The sequence below is a fragment of the Aspergillus costaricaensis genome, assembly GCF_003184835.1.
Source record: "Aspergillus costaricaensis CBS 115574 unplaced genomic scaffold BO79scaffold_1, whole genome shotgun sequence".
Lineage (NCBI taxonomy): Eukaryota > Fungi > Ascomycota > Eurotiomycetes > Eurotiales > Aspergillaceae > Aspergillus > Aspergillus costaricensis.
The window spans coordinates 995,041-1,017,003 of NW_020291801.1; the positions used below are offsets into that span (position 1 = coordinate 995,041).

General features: G+C 48.0%; 9 protein-coding genes and 1 non-coding gene across 10 annotated transcripts; 5 read left to right on the forward strand and 5 right to left on the reverse strand.

Annotated features, from left to right (window-relative positions):
* Positions 1-1,089: 1,089 nt before the first annotated feature.
* On the forward strand, positions 1,090-2,222 carry BO79DRAFT_223408 (uncharacterized protein; the record flags this gene model as incomplete). Its single annotated transcript, XM_025683601.1, has 4 exons — positions 1,090-1,339; positions 1,405-1,630; positions 1,691-1,817; positions 1,890-2,222. The coding sequence occupies 4 exons, from the start codon at positions 1,090-1,092 to the stop codon at positions 2,220-2,222; spliced, it is 936 nt and encodes a 311-aa protein (XP_025545170.1).
* Positions 2,223-2,549: 327 nt separating this feature from the next.
* eglD (putative endoglucanase) lies at positions 2,550-3,987 on the reverse strand. The gene is made up of 2 exons (XM_025686480.1): positions 3,055-3,987; positions 2,550-2,943 (listed from the first exon to the last, which is right to left on the reverse strand). The coding sequence occupies exons 1-2, from the start codon at positions 3,838-3,840 to the stop codon at positions 2,617-2,619; spliced, it is 1,113 nt and encodes a 370-aa protein (XP_025545171.1). The 5' UTR covers positions 3,841-3,987; the 3' UTR covers positions 2,550-2,616.
* Positions 3,988-5,267: 1,280 nt separating this feature from the next.
* BO79DRAFT_t4 lies at positions 5,268-5,340 on the forward strand. Its single transcript has one exon. It is a non-coding gene; the product is annotated as a tRNA-Thr (tRNA).
* A 465-nt stretch (positions 5,341-5,805) lies between these two features.
* BO79DRAFT_249555 (class I SAM-dependent methyltransferase) lies at positions 5,806-6,843 on the reverse strand (the record flags this gene model as incomplete). The annotated part of the gene is made up of 4 exons (XM_025685780.1): positions 5,806-6,239; positions 6,305-6,555; positions 6,619-6,729; positions 6,791-6,843. The coding sequence occupies 4 exons, from the start codon at positions 6,841-6,843 to the stop codon at positions 5,806-5,808; spliced, it is 849 nt and encodes a 282-aa protein (XP_025545172.1).
* A 1,451-nt stretch (positions 6,844-8,294) lies between these two features.
* Positions 8,295-9,821, reverse strand: BO79DRAFT_134348 (HET domain-containing protein; the record flags this gene model as incomplete). The annotated part of the gene is made up of 1 exon (XM_025678016.1): positions 8,295-9,821. The coding sequence occupies one exon, from the start codon at positions 9,819-9,821 to the stop codon at positions 8,295-8,297; it is 1,527 nt and encodes a 508-aa protein (XP_025545173.1).
* Positions 9,822-11,353: 1,532 nt separating this feature from the next.
* Positions 11,354-12,549, forward strand: BO79DRAFT_261410 (aldo/keto reductase; the record flags this gene model as incomplete). The annotated part of the gene is made up of 1 exon (XM_025686481.1): positions 11,354-12,549. The coding sequence occupies exon 1, from the start codon at positions 11,392-11,394 to the stop codon at positions 12,547-12,549; it is 1,158 nt and encodes a 385-aa protein (XP_025545174.1). The 5' UTR covers positions 11,354-11,391.
* A 293-nt stretch (positions 12,550-12,842) lies between these two features.
* On the reverse strand, positions 12,843-13,745 carry BO79DRAFT_133584 (SUR7/PalI family protein; the record flags this gene model as incomplete). The annotated part of the gene is made up of 2 exons (XM_025677997.1): positions 12,843-13,547; positions 13,608-13,745. The coding sequence occupies 2 exons, from the start codon at positions 13,743-13,745 to the stop codon at positions 12,843-12,845; spliced, it is 843 nt and encodes a 280-aa protein (XP_025545175.1).
* An 885-nt stretch (positions 13,746-14,630) lies between these two features.
* Positions 14,631-15,216, forward strand: BO79DRAFT_133861 (PLAC8 family protein; the record flags this gene model as incomplete). The annotated part of the gene is made up of 3 exons (XM_025678005.1): positions 14,631-14,775; positions 14,836-14,933; positions 14,983-15,216. 3 exons carry the CDS (start codon positions 14,631-14,633, stop codon positions 15,214-15,216), a joined length of 477 nt encoding a protein of 158 aa, XP_025545176.1.
* Positions 15,217-19,349: 4,133 nt separating this feature from the next.
* On the reverse strand, positions 19,350-19,998 carry BO79DRAFT_114008 (uncharacterized protein; the record flags this gene model as incomplete). Its single annotated transcript, XM_025677926.1, has 2 exons — positions 19,350-19,629; positions 19,691-19,998. Coding segments are annotated over 2 exons (588 nt in total), but the record flags the coding sequence as incomplete, so codon positions are not given.
* Positions 19,999-21,065: 1,067 nt separating this feature from the next.
* On the forward strand, positions 21,066-21,924 carry BO79DRAFT_223416 (uncharacterized protein; the record flags this gene model as incomplete). The annotated part of the gene is made up of 2 exons (XM_025683602.1): positions 21,066-21,354; positions 21,422-21,924. The coding sequence occupies 2 exons, from the start codon at positions 21,066-21,068 to the stop codon at positions 21,922-21,924; spliced, it is 792 nt and encodes a 263-aa protein (XP_025545178.1).
* Positions 21,925-21,963: the final 39 nt, after the last annotated feature.

Sequence of the window (21,963 nt, forward strand, 5' to 3'; positions counted from 1 at the left end):
GTCTGTAAAAGAGTCTTGTTCTCCTGTATATATAGTTAGCCAAGCCCTTGTCATTTTAGTCTTCACACTCTATGCTGTCTCGGCTTCCATCCTCATGCATACACCTTTAACATCAAAATCTCCTTGAATGTGCCCAAGTCAATGAAGTAGCCCGGTTAGCTCCATCCCTGCATTCTATCAGACCCATCACCATTCCATTGATCTATCCAGATCTATGTATAGTCCTGTCATCCTACAGACTAATGTGTGAAAGTGGTCAACATTACCTAATTTTCTCCCCTACACAATGTAGCTGGAATAATGACGCAGGCTCCGGAATTGACCCCCCGAACCTGACGTCCACGTGGCGCATGGCTACTATTTCCATGTCTGAGGCTGCGTACTACTGTCCCCTGGTTGAGTAGAAGTCACTCCAATCACCGTTCATCTCTATACTTCAGCCCTAAACCTTTACAGGCCATAACGTTCAACGTATAATACCATGTTATATTACGCTTCATGGACAATACCATTGTAGATTCCAACAAAGAGTCTTCCTCTACATGCCAGTATACTAATGCCCTTTGTTCGATGATTCCCCTTGAGACGGGTTGTTGAATTTACTATCATCGGTTTAATGGAAATTCCCTCCCTTTAATCCGTAAAATGCGAGAACTAAAGACGATACATTTCGAGGGATAAAGAGCTATAAAATCCTGCTGCAAGCGTAACATGTCCCTCGAAACTCGAGACGCACACATACGGACCGCCGCGCCCCTCTGGGCGCTATCCATGGTCCAGGGATCCGACGTGTTATATAACGTGAATCATTCCTCAAAGCATGTTCCCAAGTGTATGACGGTATTCTGGCATCGTCGACACAGCCGAAGAGTTTTCAGCCAGCAGGAACATAAGTCGCAGGAATCCCACAGCCGTAAGCCTCTGCTGTCTTTCTCTGCAACTGTCTGCTAAGAATCCCGACTCCACTATACACGCTCAGCACAAGCAACTTCTTTCAACTCTGCTATGTTCGACAAACTCCTATCACTATATTCTACCCTCACCTTCTGTTTTCCGTTTGTGGAACAAATCCATATCCAAAATAACACTATGCAGTACCCCAGCATGCAAGTTGCCACTGCGCAGTCATCTGCTGCTCATCTCCCAGCCACTCCTGCACCCGCAGTGAAGACTACCATTCAACCCACCAACAGAATATATCCACGAACCTTCTTCTACCAAAGAGGCAAATACTGGACGACTGAGCAAGTGCACGCTCTCAACTGTGTCTCCGACAAGAATGTCACTCCCATCGACCTACTTGGGAATTCTTTTCCCACCGACGAAAAGATTCTCAAATGTATGCCATCCTCCCTATAACAAAGACAACTGACCAAATAATAGCTAACATATCTGAGCGCACAGCTTTCGCAAAGCTGAATGAAGATTTCATCACCCCCAGCAAGCAAGAAATCCTGGACTACCACTATAAACCGCACGAGTCCCCAATAAGGAAGAATGATATCCTTACCATCTTTCTCACCTTATCCTGGATCCACGACTTGGACAAGTACCGTGACGATGTCCCACCCACCATCGACTCCACCTTGAGTATCCTTGGTCTCCGTATGGACATCTTCAGGGCAAACTTGTAAGCGTCACTACCATTCCCAACAAATGAAGAGCGCAACTGATATTCAAACCACAACAGCATCATCGACAAATATTCTATCCGATACAATCTCGCCAAGTTAAACATGAAGGGTGTACTCCCCTGCGATGGCGGAATATTCGGTCCTGACGACAAATGGAGACAATGTCCCTTAGTCGTGCTTTTGGTATGCCCTTCCTCCTACTCATAACAACTTACCCATTCAGCACACCAAAACTAATAACCAACATCAACATAGGACACCTACGACCTATCAAAAAGACAAGCCCGTAATAACTTATTTTCATGCCTTCTCCTCCCCATGGCTGTGAAATTTGAACAGGGCCAGAAGCGCGATCCGTACGTGTCTTTCTGCATTACGGCTAATCTCTCCAAGTACCGGGTTACTCGGGCCGAGGTGCCACATAATTACTTTGAAGATCTGCGTCAAGGCAGATGTTTGAAGGACAAGCTGGCCATGAAGGGAACTAGAGAGTATGATTTGCTGAAGGAGGAAGATCGAGATGAGTTCTTGAAGGTTTATTGGGGTGTTTGTTCGTTTTTGGTGAAGAGCCGTGAGGAGGGTATGTGATGGTGCTCCTATTAATTTTGAGATATTTCTATATTTTCTATTTAAGTTTAGCGTTTTGCTGTGTCTGTGACTGTTCAATGTTTGATTTACTACGTTCTGAGCGATAGCGATCTGTCCTGTCTTGAGTCATCATGTCTGCTAAATTCATTGGTTTATGATCAGAGTGAGAAGTCAAAACCACTCCTGATCGAAGTGAGCCGTCAATATCACTTCTTACTACAACCAATAATAATTACTTTCTTGCTTTGATTAAAATGTTTCTATTATTCAACTAAGACCTAATTGCTGGTTACATCCACATCCACCCAACAACTAAATCTCTTCTCTCTCCATACCAAGCTCGACTGGACTTAAATCCAACCAATACTCGAATCACAGCAAATCAATGCTTGATTTACTGAGATGCGACGCACTGGTAGTAGTAAGGGTTCCACTTCTTGCAGACAGAGCCGCTCTCGCAAGTAGTAGGGCCAGTGTGGTTGATACCACCGCAGCGCTCGTACTGCTTAGCAACACCGCCGGCGGAAGCGCTAGCGCTGGCACTGACAACGGGGACGACGCTAGAGGTAGCAGCGGGGGCAACGACACTGGAGGTAGCAGCAGCAACCTGGGAGTTGGACTTGGTCTTGTTCTTGCAGGCAGTCTTGGAGGACTTCTTGGAAGAGGTGGCGAAGGTGGTGGGGGCGGCCTGGGCCTGGCTGGTCACAGCGGAGGTAGCCTGCTGGACGGGGGCAGCAGAGCTGACGACGGGAGCGGCAGCTTCGGTGGTAGCAGCAGCAGCAGAGGAAGAGACCTCAACGGCAGCCTGGGTGGCGGGGGTGGTGGCAGCGACGGCAGAGGTAGTAGCAGCAGCAGCCGAGGAGACAGCAGCGGAAGAGGATCCGGAGCTGGAGGAGCCAGAGCTGGAGCCATCCCAGACATCCGGGCCGGGGATGGGGTAGCTGTCGAAGGAGTTGTAGATGTCGAAGAGGATACCGGGGTCAGTGGCGGTGTAGACACCGGGGATGGAGACACCGGAGGGAAGCTCGTTGGAGCCGTCGGAGGTGACCTTGAACTGGACACACTCCATGTAGAACTGGGCACCACCCTCGCGGTTACCCTCGTGGAGGGCGATGATCTCAGGGCGGAAGAGGTAGTTACCGGCGGGAACGTCGGGAACGGTGATGTTGTGCTTGCCCTTGTTGGCGATCAGGATGTCGGTGGCCCACTCATCGGAGCTCTTGTGGTATCCGTCCTCAGCGATCTTGACCCAGTTGTTGCCGTTGGAGCCCTTGGCCGTCGGGGCCATGTAGACCTGGACGGGACCCTTGTGGGAGGAGGCGATGATGTCGTCGGAGGCGGAGCGGTCGCTGTGGTGCCACTCGAAGGTGACAACGTCACCGGCCTTGACGGAGAGGGTCTTGGAGGCAGCCTGGTCACCGTTGACGTTGCAGGTCATGTCGGTGGAGGTGACGTCGGTGACGGGGCTGTTGCTGGGGGGAGAGCGGATGTAGCCATCGTCGGTGTTACCGAGACCCTGGTCCTCGCCGTTGATCCAGACGGCCTGGACGGTGGTGTGGGCGGAGGCCAGCTTGGAAGCCGCTGCCAGAGCGAGCAAACTGTAGGTGGTAGTCTTCATGGTGGTAGGTGAAATGAAGGTGATTTGAACTTAGGGTTAAAGAATGAATGTGTGGTAGAAAGGAAGGGAACGTAGTTCGCAGATGAGAAAGTAAGAAAAAAGAATGTACAGCTATCCTGGCTGATGAAAAGAATGCTTGGGGAGAAGATTGAACAGCAGGTTCGTAGAGAGTGTTTTATATCAGGGCCCTGGCAGGGGAATGGTGATGGGATACCGGTTGAGCGGCGGAGGAGATGCGGGCCCTGCCAAGCCAGACGTTTCATCTTAATGCGATCCGGCCGCGATCCACGCTCCACAGAACGGGGTCAACTGGACCCTGGCGGAGTGCATTGCCAGGCCATCCGCCGGTTGCCAAGGACCACTGCTACAGCGGCGCCTTGGCTTCATTTTGCAGGCGCGTAGAGGGAGAGACACGGGTCATGTCCCTCTTCTTGGCTTGGCTAGTCTTACTCTCAGACACCCCCTCATACTGTGATAGTCAGACCAGTAGCTGGCTCAACGGCCAATCCGGGCAAATCCCCGGCGTTTAGCCTTAAGCATGCCGGACCTTAATCTTGTTGCGGCCTTGGCTTCTTGCTGCAAAAGCTTTCTGTCAGCTTCCAGGGTGGGGGCTTTGGCCAAAACGGTGTCTCTGGTTCCAAGAACTTGCCCTGTATTCTCAAGGATTGATGTATATCAGCCCCTGGGCAATGATCAATTTAGCCAAGGGGTTGTTCAATCTCCGGGTGTGCTCAGAGGGTGTTCACAAGGACCCTGTTCATGAAACAGCACTGTTAGTGAACGACTTACCGAAGGTGGCTCTCAAGTCTCGGCTGATAGCATGTTGCAGAACCAATGCCAGCCAATCCGGGTAAATTGGTAATAATCCTTCATTTGCATACGGGCCAGATAGCACAGCCTCATTTTTGTGTACACAATACTCAGCCTGTAAAGCAAATCGTTCCTATTATGGGCCATTCTTAATTAAAGTTAATCTACGATCACGTACAATAAGGGATGGCTGGCGCAAAGTACTTGGTAGACGGCTCGTGGTTGGGCAAAGCGCCGACTATCATCCTTAGTGGCCCTATTCCTGTAGGAACTGGACCCTTTTGACGAAGCAGCGAGTATTCCCGCCCCAAAGGTAGTAGGCTCATGTCAATGGAATATCTGCAGGTACAAGGGCTGGTATTATCGGCATAGAAATATACTACACAGTGACTAGCTTGGGGCAACGAAAACAAAACCTACGCATGAGAAACACAAGAGTTGAGGCACACCATATACTTGACTTCATGCTCCCAACAATGAACAAGTAGGGTAGCTTTGTGTGTAAGTACCCTTCTAGTCTCACTAGTAGTATTTACTGCACAGGTTTGATCAGGTGGGCAAGAATAAAAGGATTGTAGAATATATTGTATATACAGGGCCCGTAATTCAACCAATCAGCTCCTATGGCTCAGTTGGTAGAGCGCATGACTAGTAATCATGAGGTCCGCGGTTCGAATCCGCGTGGGAGCATTTCTTTTATCTTTTATCTTTTTGCATCCCTTGCTTTCAGTTCGGGCATTAGTCAGAAGAACTATGCACATTAATTATTCGTTAGAGATTTGATGCACAAAAGCCTGTCGCGTAGTCCTGATGTGATAGCTAGTTTGTCCTCGGCTGTGAACTCCGTTGCAGGCCTGCTACGTTTTCCCTGTTTTCACCGCAGCCAGCAAACAGGGATGTTATGTGGCGGAAGTATACAAACCTGATCATAGTCTTGCACTTGAGACATTGCAGTATCTGCCATATCGCACCACATACTGTATGAAAGCTGATACGGCGGATGCTGTCCGGTATTGACTTTTCATGGATCTACTTTCTCTCCTAACTGAAGATAAACCCTTGCTCATAAGAATCAAATTGGCTATAGTAAGTCGTTCCAGAAAGGTTTGCTCACAAGATACAATCAACAACCAACACATCATCTCCTACCCTAGCCTACAGCGATGACCGATACAAAGGCTTCTGACCCACAACCCTCATCAACTTCAGGGGCGGGGAATTTCCCTCTGCGCACCGACGCCGATGCTCTTCAGCAAGATTCTCTGCCTCTTGCGATGCGACTTCTGCGGTATCGACCTGCTTAGATCTCAGCAAAAGGAAGGCATAAAGTGTTCTGATTAACGCAGCAAGTCTCTCCTCGACATCATGGTGCAGATCAGGAATCTTGTGCGAATCATAACACAGTCGCTCTACACCCACGAATCCAGCTGCCCGAGTCTCTTCATATACCTTAGCTGAAGCCTGAAAGCATTTGCCCTCGGCTGTCAGTCCATAGTCAAAACAGCGATAAAGCTCAGTGAGCACCGGGTAGCCTTTTGTGAGGTAAGTTACAGCGTCGATTTCTTCCCATTGGAGGTAGCCTCCGGGCTCTGCAGTCATATTAGTGTCGAGTCAAGGAAAAATGTGCAATGTGCATATGAAGGGTCTTCCATACTCAATATTTTAAAGATATTTGCGATCGCAGCTTTGTAGTCTGATTCCTCGAGAGCAGCGACTAGAAGACGAACATGTACCAAGTCATATCGTCCCCAATGTTCTTGAGGGAATGGGACAGTCAGATCGTGAACACTATACTGGATCGCTCCTGGGTTCTCAGGGAATTGCTCGGATGAGATATCGAATCCATGGTAGTAGCGATCGACTTGAGGTGTATCCAGCGATTTCTTCAGATCTCGCAGCCAAATGCTGCGCCACATATTTACCCATTAGTTTCAAAGACTGGGCCCTGCACGGAGAAGAGAGACTCACCCAGTTCCGGTAGCTATATCTGCAACAGAACGGATGTCTTCGACTGGAATTGAAGGATGAATGAGGGTATCCCCGCTGGTTCGGACGAGCACGCGGTGCTGTACATCCAGCCTAGAATGGCATTAGGGAATTGCCTGACTATCCACGAACATTGCTATGTGTAGTCCCATACCTCTCCGACTCTTTCTTGTCTCTTTCGAAGCAATATTTATCCTGAGCAGCCATTGTTGCGTTTCGTTGATATTCTTTATCCGCTGAATGGACAGCCGCCTTCTACCCACCTTTTATACTGCAGAACCCCCTTACATGACCTCATATGGAGAATCTCGATCGCTCGATTATGCCCCAGCTTTAATTCCCTCACTGATTACCATCATCGCTTGAATTATACCCGTAGGTGGTTATTGGTTCTTGTTTGCCGCTAAGGACTCTTCAGCTCCACCAAACCAGTGGAGTAGCTGCAGGAGCTGAAGAATTGTCACAACCTGCACCCCTCTCAGCCAGCCACTCTGAGAAGTCTTCATAACAAAGCGATTGGTGCGGCATTGATGACCCAAATAACTTGGTCAGAATTTACATGTTCCGACCGCGGAGTATCTCCACTGATCATCTCGGCTATATTTTCCTGCCCTGGCAGACCGTCACAACCGTGCTGATCTGTGCTCGTGCCCCATCAACAGCCACGTATCACGGAGATGTCCGGCTTATCACGAGTCCGGCTAAACTTCATGAAGTGTCTGCCTGCATGATGTGTAGCGCAATTGAGGAAATCCCCAGAATCTGTGACAGCATGGACCAAAAGAACTGGTGGTGTAGTAGTACTGTCTCTGCTCGGTCAACACCTGGTGACTCCTGCTCAGGCCCGTACCTGAGTTTATTTGAGAAGGCTTATCGCAGAAAGCAGAATACTGCAGCCTGAGATCCCAATTATAATTTCACATTGATGCGCATGACTTGGATCACACCCGGCATTCGATCCAGCTCGATTATTTGCCGCTCTCGGGTATCATATCTACCCCGCTTTCCAATGGAATTGTCGGTAATTGCGCTGGAAGAGGGCCCAATGTTGGCATCCTAAGAACTATACCTTCGAATCCCACGAGGAGTATCCAATTTCCCTGGAGCCATCCAACGACGTAAGTCTAGCGGACCTTGGATTACAAACACAATATTGAATATATCCAGTATATCGGAGGAAGGGGAATCCGGTCTCTACATGAATCTTCAAGTATATCCTACAGGGGCAGTCTGATCCAGAGTTGATATCTTTGAGATCACCCTCGAATAAAGTCTTATGTAAATGTAACTATGCGGTAGAAGGGCAACAATAAGGACTTTGGATCCCGGAGACTTCCAGCCTATGGTAGTTAAAAAGAAGCAGTCACATTAGACTGCGAAATCTTCCCGTGTAGGAGACTTCTACTTCTGGCCAGTCCTTGAAACTGCCGTATGGAGCTGGGGAGACTTGAAGCCAGGCAGGGTGTACTATCTCAATAGCTGGTCCAGATTTTCCAGCGGTTATATCAACTAAGATAGTTGGACTATAAATACTACTACTTCCAGTGGGATTTGGCTGTCGCTCCAACACACCAACATGCCTGGAAGGGCCTTGGTAGAACGAGCGATGAAGCCTACTATGAGGCGAGATCATGATTGTAGAGAAGTCTGGCCTATATTCACTCGAGGACGCAAGTATGCTCCGGAAAATCGGAGAAGAAATTTTTTGCAGCCATCTCACTCTCGTGCAGCATTTCAACGTAGCCAACTCGAGAGTACGTGTCTCGCTTAGTCTGAATTAAGGCCAGACCAAAGAGTTCCCAAAAATTTCTGAACATATGGCGAGCTTCGATTGGCAGGCAGTAGATCTCGGCACACATCTCACTCTTGACGTCAAATATCACCTCGCACCGAGCTCGCGGATACTTAACTGTAGGCTTTTGACCTTCCACTCCAGGGGTTTCAAGGCTCAGTACAGACATGGCAGTCTCTTCCGGAAGAGTCATGACGCTTGGAATGAGCGTTGCGGACGCGAGAGGTCCTTTCAAAGTGACACTACCACTGGCCACTTGACCTGTCTCATCTTCTCCGCAAGGAATACATTTAGCGCTGATGACAAGCGCTAAAGACTGGGCAGTTTTCTTTTGCACAGAATGTGTGCCTGGATAGCACAACTGAACGGCACCGTCCACAGAAGCCCACGACCAGGAAGGTGCGCGGTACGAAGGAGGTCTGCGACCGGGTTCCAAGACCTTCCAAGTCAAACACCCGGGTAGATTCTGACGCCAAAGCCCAGCAAGATAATTATCTTCATCATAACCTAGATCCTTGAGGCGCCTCCGGACATCTTTTGCCAAGCCAGAAATAGCTACAAGCTTGTCCGAGGGAACTGTAAGCTGGCAAGCCGTGAAAACCATTGCGATTGCGCACCAATCTACGTAGATCTGGTCTCTAGGATCACCTATGTACCTTACCTTTGGAGCATCAAGAAGCTGTTTCCAAAGGTGGTTGTGTTGAGCGGCCGGCGATGATAACGATGATTTGTCCAGAGAATCCCCATTATCATTGTTCTTGTCGTTGCGATAACCATCGTACTCGTAAACATTGTTCGGCTGTATTTCGCAGCAGGTACATTCCCTGCACTCCCAGAAAACTTGTTTCCGACCAAAGTGCAAAACCCGTGGGCATAAAAGACGTTCTTGCAAGGTCCAGCCTCGCTTTGGCAAAGGTTCTCGATCAAATGTTACTTTCCAAGCCCAACCCTTTTCTGAGCGAAACCTGAATGCTTTGGGATCACTCCAATTATCGACACGTATGTTGACGACGCTAGGGGCAACTTGTGCTGAGTCTCGGGAGAAAAAGCAGCCATCAGCATCGTTACTTGATCCCAGGGCAGAAATCCCCAGAAATGCATTCTTGTATATTTGCCCCATAGTTGCGGATTCGCTTTGCCAGTCCTCAGGCGAATCTTGGAGTATACAGAGACGGTCAATCCATATGTACCGAAATCTCAACCGTTCAATGATGGTGAAAGCGTGCTTGAATGTTTTGGGAAGGACAGAGAGTGGCTGATATTCTTTCAATTTGCGAAATGTGTCCTCCAACAAGATCAAGTCGGGGTTGGATGGCGTTGAGCCCCAGCAGTGGCTTAGCGTTATGTAGCGCTCTCCGGGCTGGACATGTTGCCTTTCAACAAGACGGAACATTTTATCAAATCTGTCTGTTTGCAGTTCTAAAAGCCGGCTTGGGATAAAGTTTGGTTCATGTTGATCATCGCAAGCCGAATGTCCTTGAAGACATCGATTAAGCCACCGCTCAATTAACACCCACGTTGTCTGGTCGTCAGTAGATGCCCCTATTTCAAAGCTCAAATTCTCATCAAAACCTTTAAAGCTTGTACCAAGACAATTGTTAGAGGTCAGCCTGATTGGGTAATATATTCCATGGAACAAATAAGCCTTCATGTCTGGCACATACCTTCATGCGAAATCATATCACAGGTGCCGGAGATATTACCATAGTACACCGTCATTTCCACGCAACGAGGCTTCAACAATATCTTGAATACGGAAAAATACTCAACACCCTCCAATTGTGTGTTAAGGGTTTCCCGGTCCAGGTTCTCCATATCATGCAATGGCGCGAATTTGTAGCATACGACACAGCCTTGCTTGATAGATGCCACAAATGCCCAAACACCCTTATTTCCGGCTCCCACTGGCTACCTCGGCCTTGAGTAGGGTCAGTATCAGAAAGAACGGCCGGCCAACATATACGTTGCAGGGCATACCATTGCCATATTCTTCGTCGCTATCGTCTATCTTCAGCCGCCTTGTTCTTTCAGGGTCCCATATACCCTCTAACCCTTCTTTGCAGATCTTGCACAGCATGACTTAAGAACTTCGTTGCTTCTCCACAGACAGCGCTATGTCGATGAAAGTACTTATGCTCACGGTGGTCGGTCGCGGCTTCCCCTCATCGGGCATCCGTGCGGGCTTACCGAACCGGGAAAAGTTGCATGCAGCATAACCGAGTGAAAACCTAGTAGTAGTGACTGCTCCTGGCCAGTAGCTAATGTGTGGTAACACTTCCTACGCCCACTAAGAAGGAGTACTAGTCATCTAATTAGAGGGAGCTCGAGGCAAGACTGTATAGGAATCCTCGATAATTTCGGACATAGACATCGGATGTTTCAGCGGAGTCGGCCAAATCGAGGTCTTCTATTTGCTATTCCATGTGTGAAGGACATTTTGAGTAGGAGTGATTCGAATATGAAGAGATATATTGCAGGTACAGAGATGAATCTAGTTCCTAATTTGTCAGGCAAATCTCCGCTATGCTCGGGTATAAGAATAGTTTAACTCCGTCCCTCGGTTCCTGCCGGCCGCAAAGAATCGCTTACGCTCTTGTCGAACAAATCAGGTTTGACCTGTTTGTTTAGTAGAGATGATCGTCAACTATGTCCACAATGAATATATTGATCCTGTTTCATTTTGTACTCGATGCTCAGGTCTGAGCACCTTCATGGTGCATGGACGTGTGGGTCAGTGTCATCCGGTTACATAAAGCCCGGACTTAAGCAAATTAGCCTTTCTTACCTCCGTTTAGATATACCCTGGATGACATGACATCAATTAGTACCTTGGCGGAGTAGCCGAGAGCAATGAGTATATAACCATCCATGTGTATATCTTTTGAGACTATTGTAAGTTTCTCCCAATCCAAGTGGATCCCTACCATCACATCAGTCGCCTTGCATTTACACAATCTGTCAACATGGCCTCTCTCGAGCAAGCAGCACAAACCTCCCCCCTCTTCCGCCACCGCCAACTCGCACCAGCAGCAGCAGTCCGCGTATCCCCATTATGCCTCGGAGCGATGACATTCGGCAACCGCCAAGAGTCCCGCTACGGGGATTGTACTCGTGAAGACGCCTTCGCCATCCTCGACCACTTCTACAGCCAAGGAGGCAACTTTATCGACACCGCCAGCGGCTACCAAGAAGGCCAATCAGAGGTCCTAGTGGGCGAATGGATGGCAGAGCGCAAGAACCGCGACGAGATTGTGCTGGCAACCAAATACACAACTGCTTATATGACACACCACAAAGACGCCATCCAATCCAACTACGGCGGTAACAATGCCAAGTCCATGAAAGTCAGCGTAGAGCAATCCCTACGCAAACTCCAGACTTCTTACATCGACCTACTCTACGTCCACTGGTGGGACTTCACCACCTCAATCCCGGAACTCATGCACGCGCTAAACGACCTCGTCGTGGCGGGGAAAGTCGTTTACCTCGGTATCTCGGATACCCCCGCTTGGGTGGTAACCAAAGCGAATCAATATGCCCGGGATCACGGACTACGTCCGTTTGCTGTGTACCAGGGGATGTGGAGCGCAGCAATGCGCGACTTTGAAAGGGATATTATTCCCATGGCCAGGGAAGAGGGGATGGCGTTGTGCCCCTATGGTGTGCTGAACCAGGGTCGGTTTCAGACTAGAGAGGCCTTTGAGGAGCGGGAAAAGCATAACCCTGGTCGCAAGTTCATCCCTACCTCCGAGCATGATAAGAAGGTTTCTGCTGCTCTTGAAGATATTAGCACTGCGAAGGGCGTGAAGCTGCTCGATGTGGCTTTGGCCTATGTGATGCAGAAATCTGTCTATGTATTCCCGATTGTCGGTTGCAGGAAGGTCGATCATATTAAGGGTAGCATTGAGAGCTTGAACGTGGCTCTTACAGATGAGGAGATGGAAAAGGTTGACAGCGCTTACCCCTTTGACTTTGGGTTCCCCCACACTTTCCTGAGTGGCTCAATGTTTGATCATTCTACTCCCAGGATGGCTGAAAAGCCGGGTGATGTCTGGCTGACGAAGGTGATGGGCAAGTTCGACTGGGTCGAGCAAACTAAGCCGATCAAACCGGCTCCTTGAGTATGCTAATATAGCTCAAGCATGATGTTAGTATATTTATGAAAGATATACGAAAATAATGAAATGCCATATCCATCCGCTGCCACAGTGCTACCTGATTTAAATCTGCAGAAATATGCTTCTTATTATCCATCCACATTTATAGAAAAGATGTAGAAAAAGTGCTGATCGGAAATACAAAGAGGAGTCTAAGTAAAATAATCTAACGGCAAACCAAAGCTTTCACGCCAGGCAAACAGCACCGGTCACTTCTATTGTGGATGGTACTGGCAATAGGGTTGGTTAGCCGGTTTTTATTTCATCTGGTACATGGGATAACGATGATCATCCCCATAGTTGGGTGCAGATGGTGGAAGCGAATGGTAGACTGGCGCCGTACCCATTGCAGGATAAGGCTGGACCTGAGGCCCCCGTCTCGCTTGAGAAAAGCAGCAAGTGGTGATGGTCCAGGATACCAAAGAACACAAAGACAAAGCCACACTGAACCATATAACGATACATGCACGAGTGCCCCACGTGCCTGATATGTTGTGTGATTTCAACTCAGTGGTAAGTATACCCTTCAACAGAACGAAATTGACTGTAGTGAGTGTAGCAGCTGCCAACAGGAGAATAAACGCGGCACCGGAGACAAGGCTGATGACGAAACGGTTGAATGTCTTGTTTATAACGATAAGGGCGGCGAGCAGTTGGACGGCTGTAAGAAGAATGGCCAGGATGTATGTAATTTGCATCCAGGTCGAGGTTGTTTTATATGCACGCAGTGAGTGTCGAACAGCTGACGAAATATTGGTCTCCTTTCCCTCCTCGCCCATAGCTTTCAGCACATTGAAGTACGAGCCAGCTCTCGGGGTCATGCAATTCATTGTCGTGTTGCTGTTATTACTTCCACAGTAACCCATTATGCCGACCAGGTAAGTTTGATTTAACTGGCTCCCATCCCATGTTGTACCCAATGCATTCGACGTGGAAAGATTTCGGCTATTTTGGATATCGATCTTGATGCGACAAGTATATTAGTCTTGATGACCGCAACTGCAATTATGCCGGAGCCTTACTTGGAAAAAGTTGAGTGTTTCAAGTTCATGACTTCCCATCTTTGTACATGCCAGACCGATCACGACAAGACACAGTAGCGTCCCGATATTCAGCAAACACGAAGTAGTCACGAATAGGACTCGGTATAGACTCGCCATGGCTAAAGAATCCGATACTGGTGATGTTGTCTGCAAAAGAGCGTTTGATTATGCCCAGAGATGTCCTCACTGCGATGAGCCATGGTTTATAAGCTGGTGAAAACCGATTGATCGAAGAAAATTCCCTCAATATGCTTGGTAGCGAGAGACGAAAAGTTGATAGCCCCCTACTCTTGAAAACCCTGAATATCTTAATCGTGACGAGGCTCAACGCTTGATTAAAGACGTGACTGGATTAACTAAATTAACCTAACTCAGGGCAGATAATAGGTTAATAGTCAAGCCAAACTTAAACCTGCCGAGTGGGTCAGACCCTGATAATATTGGGTAAGAAACCGAGATACGGATGCGAACTTCCTATTCGGGATAAGCCTCAGAACTTTCAGCGGCACCAAGCTTTTCACGTTCCGGTTCTTGGTAGGGATCCTCGCGACTCCACCCACTATACCAGTACGTCCGAGTACTCTCCGTGTCGGGCCACATGGGCAACGGAACTTTTCAGGCACCACATGCGCCGGGAAGAAATAGCACACCCGGAAGCCCTCTGCCAAGAGGCCTGAGCCACAAATAGTGTCCAAATGTGAGCTTTTATGAAAGCCTGCCCCCATGGATTATTGGCCAAGACAAACTATTACACTACAAAATCAGAGCCAGGCCACTTATTTGGAAACCCCTTCATGCAGAACCCCACCTATGCCCTGGCCCAGGAAAACGGATTGATTGACTGTAATCCAAGTAGGCATTGCAATGACAAAACAAGACAAGCAGCTCCTCTTTAGACAGTATGCCCACCCCCTATTCCCTAATATATAAGGCGCAGATTTCCCGCTCGATCTCTGATTTTCATAACAGAGTCTAAGAATCCCCAGACATTTTATCTACACAATGGCAGACGCAGAGAAGGTTTACCGAGCTCACCCAAAAGACCTACCGACCTATGATCAAGCCACCTCAGAAGAGCTTCGCAGGCTCACCCAGAACACTAGCTGGAACTATTCTCTCTTTGACTGTTGTTCACCAGGCACATTATGTCAGTAATGATTTCCTAATGCCCTTCCCCATCGCCTTTTCTAACCGATCCGATGTCCAGGCTTGACCAGCTGCTGCCTCCCATGCCTTGCCTTCGGCAAAACGCAATCACGACTTCGTGACCCCACACTGCAGAGCTACGAATCGATTAACGGTGATGTAAGTTTTCGACACACTTTCTGCCCCTCTCGAAACTAACGCCGTCCAGTGTGTGATCTGGTCTTTCCTCAGCCTTGGTCTTTCACAGTGGATCTACCAGACTATCAGAAGAGGCGAACTGCGCAGCAAGTATGGGATCGAGGGATCCTGTTGTGGCGATTGCTGTGTGAGCATGTGCTGTGGCTGCTGCGCACTCATCCAAGAGGAAAAGGAGGCTGAAATACGTACCAGGCCTCAGGTTACAGGGTACCAAATGGCACCTCAGATGGCGTATCCTCAATAAGCCGGCCGTGGTCACGCAAACTTGTTATATTTGTATTTATAGTACTATACCTAATTATTGTTTTGAGTTTTGTTTTGGATTGGTGGCCTCGAATATACACACACACACACACATGTATGGTTATTTCATAAACGTTCTTCTGGAGATCAAGAAGATAGTACTTGTACTGTAGCGTGACTACTTAAGCTGTGGTGGTCGTTGCAGAACTTTAGTAGACACCTAAACCGATACTTCTAGCATAAAGACTCGGAAACAAGGGCAATATATCCGATGAACGACCAGAACATTCAAAAGTATTATCAAGACCCAGAGAAAGATTTGTCAAAGGCGCCACCGTTAGATCTTAGTGCTGACGGTGGCTTAAACGGCTCGAGGATCGTCAGGGGTACAGCGATTGAGGTAAAAGTTATTTTAAGCCGGTTTTATTTGTGGGACTCAGCCTGATTTTTCAAACCACATGAACTACTTCGTAGCCTTCTAGGACTTTAACACTGTATGACCGTGGGCTTGTCATTTGTGCATGCAGAATTGAATCAATCCCTTTTTCCGGGGCCCTTTTCTCATAGTTAGCCACGGGACCAAATTCGTAAGATTACTTTTTGCATAGCATATCAATGTTGTTTGAAAGTTGAGTACTATTCAAGACACAAGTGGAGGTTCTCTGCTGGTCAGGGCCTAGTATAAAGTCTATTACTGATTTGAAGTCCAGGTATTAGAAAGCCTAAATACCCGGTCTTATCGGCTGGAAAAATGGGGCTCCATGTTTGCCACTTCAGAGCATCAATAGTAAGGAAACCGAAAATCTCAATATGCACCTTATGGTGATATTGTATGTACTATTTGAAGTAGGAGGTTTCGCCGAGAGAGGACCCACAGGACTCTCATGGGTGGAGAAAAGTCAAAATGCGAAAACGAACTTCCCGAACGGGATTTAGAGCCCTTTTTATGTCTCCACATCCCCATATTCGTCAGTTGGAGTGCCTATTCGATTTCGTTTACCCACCTCAGGGCAATTCGTGTTCGCGTTTAGACTTAGTGTTATTTAACCAAAGAAATTTATAACATTCAGATGAACCCCATAACATGGTCTAAAAATCAACACCGGGAAAGGAATGGTGAATTGCTCTAACCTGGGGTAAATCCCGGCTCGGTTACCAGCGGCTTTGGCTCAGTGCCTGGAGTGAATAGCACTGGATCGATTGAGCGGTTTAATCTTCTCATTGCGAAGAATGCCAGTTTCGATACCGCGGGGCTAAGTCACGGTGAGTATTTGAGCCTCTTCAACCTCGCTGTGCAGGAGTACAGTGACTTCATGAATGCGGCGGACCCCGATTTGACTGAGTTCCGTAAGCTGGAGGAAAGCTCATTCATTACTTATCGTGGAATGGTAGGCCTAAACTATGCTCACTTATTCACAACGTGATTGCCGAACTGACTTAGTCCTTCTCATACAATTTAGGCCGATCTCAACATTCCGACGAGAGGCACGGAATTCTACTACGACAATGTGAAGGCCATGTTCCCCGACGTTCAACAGTTCTATCGTGTCTTTGAGTCTCCCGGTCTGGTTCACTGTTCAGGAGGAAAGAGCGGACACCCCACGACTGTCTTTAATGTTTGAGACGCTGGGTTGAAAATGGCACTGCACCCGACACCCTGCCTGTACGTAAATACAATCGGGTTCTGTGTCCTTGTTCGGCTAAAAGCGAAGTATACTGTGGTGACATCTCATCTGCCCAGAGCTTTCGCTGTGTGTAGAGATGTTGTCCAGGGTCTCTCTTAACGTCTGTTAAGTAAACTTATCCGGGTTAGGTTAGTATGATTCCCCTTCTGCGCTGAAACTGAGTTGTACATATTGGCATGGTGAGTGCATTTCCACTGATTCATTAAAGTTCAAGGCTTCCACTTTTGACAAAAGCCTGGTCACACGCAACAGATCATGCCCGAACGGGTCCGATGCAATGGTGAAGTAATAACCATATTGCAATATCTACCCTAGTTTTTGTTCGCAAATGGCCTGCCCATCCAAATTTCGAGGCATCAAGTGTAAATGATGAGCGGGCGTAGGTCATTCCGAGTGTCTAAATCCCAGCCTCGTCAAAACACCTGCGAGTCCCCGCGTAATTCCCCAGCCTCAGGACTCGGTGGCTTCAGTCCAACGCTTCGTAAAATTTCTAAAAATTCGCGCAGGTACGTCAACCTCTACTGTCTGCAGTACCTCCAGCTTTCCAACAGTAATGTAGTTGAATTTTGGGAGCTTTAAGGCTTTCTGTACCTGGGTCTGCGCACCTCTACTGCCCCGAGTGGTGATTTAAGTCATTGCGGGCGCCTAAATGCGGGATCGTAACAGAAATCATGCCATAATAGGTAGAAGTACTAGTATGCCACTAAGCGCCGCTTCCTTCTTGTTTCCAATCATTGTTTTCCATGAAAATGTGTATGCATCCGTGCTAATATGACACTGTCGATCATCAAATCGTGGCTGCAGTGCACCTGCGTGATTTGAAAGGTATCATTGTGAGCGACGGTCACCCTAGCTAAAGATATGGATCTATATATCTTAGAGCGCCAGTTAGTGACCTAGTTAGGTAGCCTTATCCTGACTAACTTCTATTCATAGACCCTAAATTCTATCAAGTGTTAGGAAAGGATCTTCTTCTTCTAGCCATTAAGCAATACGAAAACCGTACCCGGGTGGGCTACCACGGTATGTAAAAAAATATAAGGCAATAATCAATACATAAACGAATCACTATGTCCGAGCGCCAATTCAATTTCATCCTGCGTTAGACCTTCGCCCTACAAAGCAATATCGCACGTAGGCCATTATCAGGCGCGCGCCCCAGCCTAGGAAGCAATATAAACCAACCACTGACATCGGCGAGACAAGGCTACAGTGAGAGTTGAAATCGTTCATATAGGTTTATAAATTGCTAGCTTCAAGAACTTGCGTTGTCATGTTGCATTGGCCACTTAGATGGAATGTATAGGCGCTTCGGTAGTATAAGCGATGGAGGTCTAGATCTTGGCTTTCTCAACTGATACAATATAAATAGTAGTACGGATGAATAGAGCAGAAAAGGATAAGAATCAGGACGGAATGCTTCAGCCGCAAGAACGACTGGCTGTCATGACACAGTCAGAGGATAGAGTGCGTTTCATCTACTACAGTTCACTATGAATCCCGGACAGTAGTGGCCTGGCTATTGCGCTGCTGCGTTCTTTTGCTCTACATGAAGTGTATAAGTATCTGTGATGATAACAGGCTCTTTTTCTCTCAGGACAGGCCATCAAAAATCCGAAGCATCTAATACCTTTCATATCCATTCAGCCCCATCATATTTCTTGTTAAACATTGCTTTTACTCTTTCAGTTATGTACTAGCTTATATTTTGACTTCATCGACTTCTTCAGTTCGGTCGAAAAACGAGTATACCAGAAACTCATTGAATGAATCTATCCTATTAGCCGTAAGGTCCTTATACCCGCGCCTTTTGTTCTCACAGTACTCACAGGAGGCCTAGCAGGAGCATCATGCCGTTTCTCAAGCGCCGGGATACAAGTGGCAGCAGCAGCAGTAGCAGCAGCGCCAGCAGCACGAAGCCTGTTGGTAGGGGCCGCGAAAAGCGTCCTGACCCTCATTGCTTAGACTGTGGTGGTGGGGGGTATTAGTATTCCTATGGCCCATGTCGCGAGTGCCGAGGAACGAAGCGAAACCCCTTCTATCCAGACCTTGCATGTTCTGCCTGCAATGCGCACGGGCGTGTGCGGGTGAGCCGGGTTGGCTGTGGATGTCGATTTTAATCCATCTCCGGGTCTCCGGGTTATTGTTCCTCTAAAGCTTCTGGATCTTCGTGCTCATGTAAAACCTGGTTATCTGTCATCTTAAGTTATTGTGATTGTGCATGTGTATTAGTCAACCGTTTGCGAAATATTACCTGTCTAACTTCCATGTATCCAAATGGGTGACAATTATCTCTACTTAACGTCGTGAGCATAAAAGAACATATAGAAAAGTGTGCACGAGTTCACAAATCAAGTAAATGATGATCCATCTAGCGATCTCCCATGCTCTCAATTTCCTTCTGCTTCGCTTCTTCTCCTTCAAACTCCCTTCGCATAATTCTCTGTTCCTCCTCCCACTCTCTCGTCTTCTCAATGTTTCTCAACTGCTCCAGAAAGTTTGTCCAGAATCTGGGCTTCACCTTCCTCTCCAACCACTCCATGTCTTCTGGATGGTCGCGCATATGGTCCAACTCTCGGACGGGAATCCTCCGCGCACTCCTTAACCTTCGCCGCACTATAACCCGAACGGGCGGTTTTTCTGAAGGCTCATATGGTGCTGGTGTAAATGGCACACTTTTAAGCTCAGCTTGTACGTCCTCGAATTGAAGGATCTGGGGCTTGTCGATGCTATATTCAATCATCAACAAAGGCCACTGCATTGCAGTTCAGTAGTGAGGGTGGGGCATACAATTTACTTCCGTCCCATTCATAGCACACAGTCGGTACTTTGGAGTCATCACCACCTGGTGCAGTTCCATAGTCTATCAGAAAGAAACACATTCGGTGGCTGTATCCGAATTCATCACCGTAGGTGTACCATCGGTGCACGTGACCGTCGAAGTCGCATTTCCAAATATGTTGGCAGATGGTATCGAGCATGATGAAGAGCTTGTCATCGTATATGTTCTTTTCACCAGCTTGGTTGGTAGAGGGTACCAGGTGGGTTAGAGTTCGGACGAGAACACGGATCGGGGAGGGGGACAGAGTGGGTGGAGGGGTAGGGTTGCGATTCTGCAAGGGGTCGAGTGACATCGTTTGTGTAATGGTTTATAAAACTGATGTATATCAAAAGAATGAGAAGGCAGAATCAAGTGGGAGTAACGGAAAAAAGGAAGGGCGGAGGGACAGGAATTCGTGGGATGGGATGGTGGATGGATGGACAGAACCCAGCGCTTAGTGGAGGCGGGACACTAACACTTTAGTTCCTGACTAGACGCCCGTGCAGCGCCACGCGGATATCTGTGTCCGGGTTGATGATGTGCAGCTTCACGTCTCGTTTTGATCCACCTTATTTCTCCTCAGATAGTGCCTTTGGAGTCACAGGACGGGCAATCTTAAGCGTAGCATCAGAGTTTACGACAATAAGTGTTTTGGTTGGTATTTTTGGAGACCTGTTTACTCACACTGCCACTGTTGCTGGCCCACCATTATGCATTGAAGCTCAGCTCTGGGCTTTATTTTCGCTTGTTACTGCTTTATACGGACTAAAATATTGCCAAGAAACCTATCTCTCGAAGAAAGCCAGTTAGAAGTGCTTCCTCTTCACAATCAAATCAGTATTGGTTTTAATAAGCTGCAACACATGAAAAGCTTACACTATAGATACCGGAATCGGCAAATCGTGTATTATTGTCTGGCATTTCCCGGTATGGATTATGATCACCGTATTGTGCAGGCCAGTACAGTACCGTGTCACAGAGCTTGCTGAAGGATCGCTGGGCTGAATCGCACATCAATATCAGTTCTGCAACCCTCATTCACTGAGTGATAGGGACCCACCACAACAAAGCAGACTTCCCAGCTGTTACCTTCCCTCCAAATTCTAGACATCTCCATGACACGTTCATCACGCTCTACAATTCCGACTATCATCAAGTTCTCTTGGCCGATACAGAATGTCATCGACCGGCAGTTGTGCGAATTGCGGAAATGAGGCGAAATGGAGGTGCTCGGGGTGCAGAGGCGCACCAGAATACACTCCCGGCGATGCCTTGCCAGTCTTTTACTGCGGGGTGTCCTGTCAGGAGGCGCACCAACCCGTCCACAAAGATCACTGCAAGACCATGCGTCGTCGAAAGAAACTTCTGCGGACGGCAGTCATCGCCAAGGCTGCATTTCTGGGGTACAGAGAACTTCATTTCGACGTTGACGTTACCAATATTGAGCGGCGCGACGACAACCTGTATCTTTCCATCAACCACATGATCTTGGACAGGGATTCCTTGACTTTGGGTCGTCCTTTCCCAGAAAATTTGACCACGGACCCCAAGCATCAAGAGGCAGTCCTCACATGGCTTCAGGGAATTACTGCCTGTCCCTTGTCGTGCCGCTTGGTGACAAAGCTTTTGGCAGGTACGATTGTTCTACTTCTCCAACACTCTTTGTACACGTTGGGCCACCTGAGGCTGACACCGATTAGACGTACCGTGCGAGATCACCATGATGGGGGTCAACGTTGGAAAGAGAAGCTTGACTATTCAGGTCGTTCCCCACTCTGACTCCGTTGATATTACTGGCCCGGATACTGCTGGTATACCACACCACATCTTAAAGATCAGAGTCCGGCAGCCGGGCGATGATGAGACCTGGATTTTGGACCTTACTGGCGCTCAGTATGGTATTCAGGCTGCCCTCACCCCGTATTCGAAGTATATGGCAGATCAGGAGTGTTCGATTGTGGGCAATCCAGAGCCATACAATATGACTGAGACCTGGGATTTGGATGTCGCGTCAGCCAAGTTAGAGGATGTATTTGGAGAAATTCTGAGCTCTGTGCGTCAGCCACGTCTGCGTTTTGCTGCTTTCGTCGATACGGTTGACGAAGAGATTTTAAAGGGGTCACCCGAGGAGTTCGTTCATAAGTTGGCACAGTTCCGAGTAGCACTGAAGCAGTACATGTTGAACGAACCCCAGAATCCTTGAGGTTGTCTTCTAATGTTCGTATCATATGGCATGAATCTG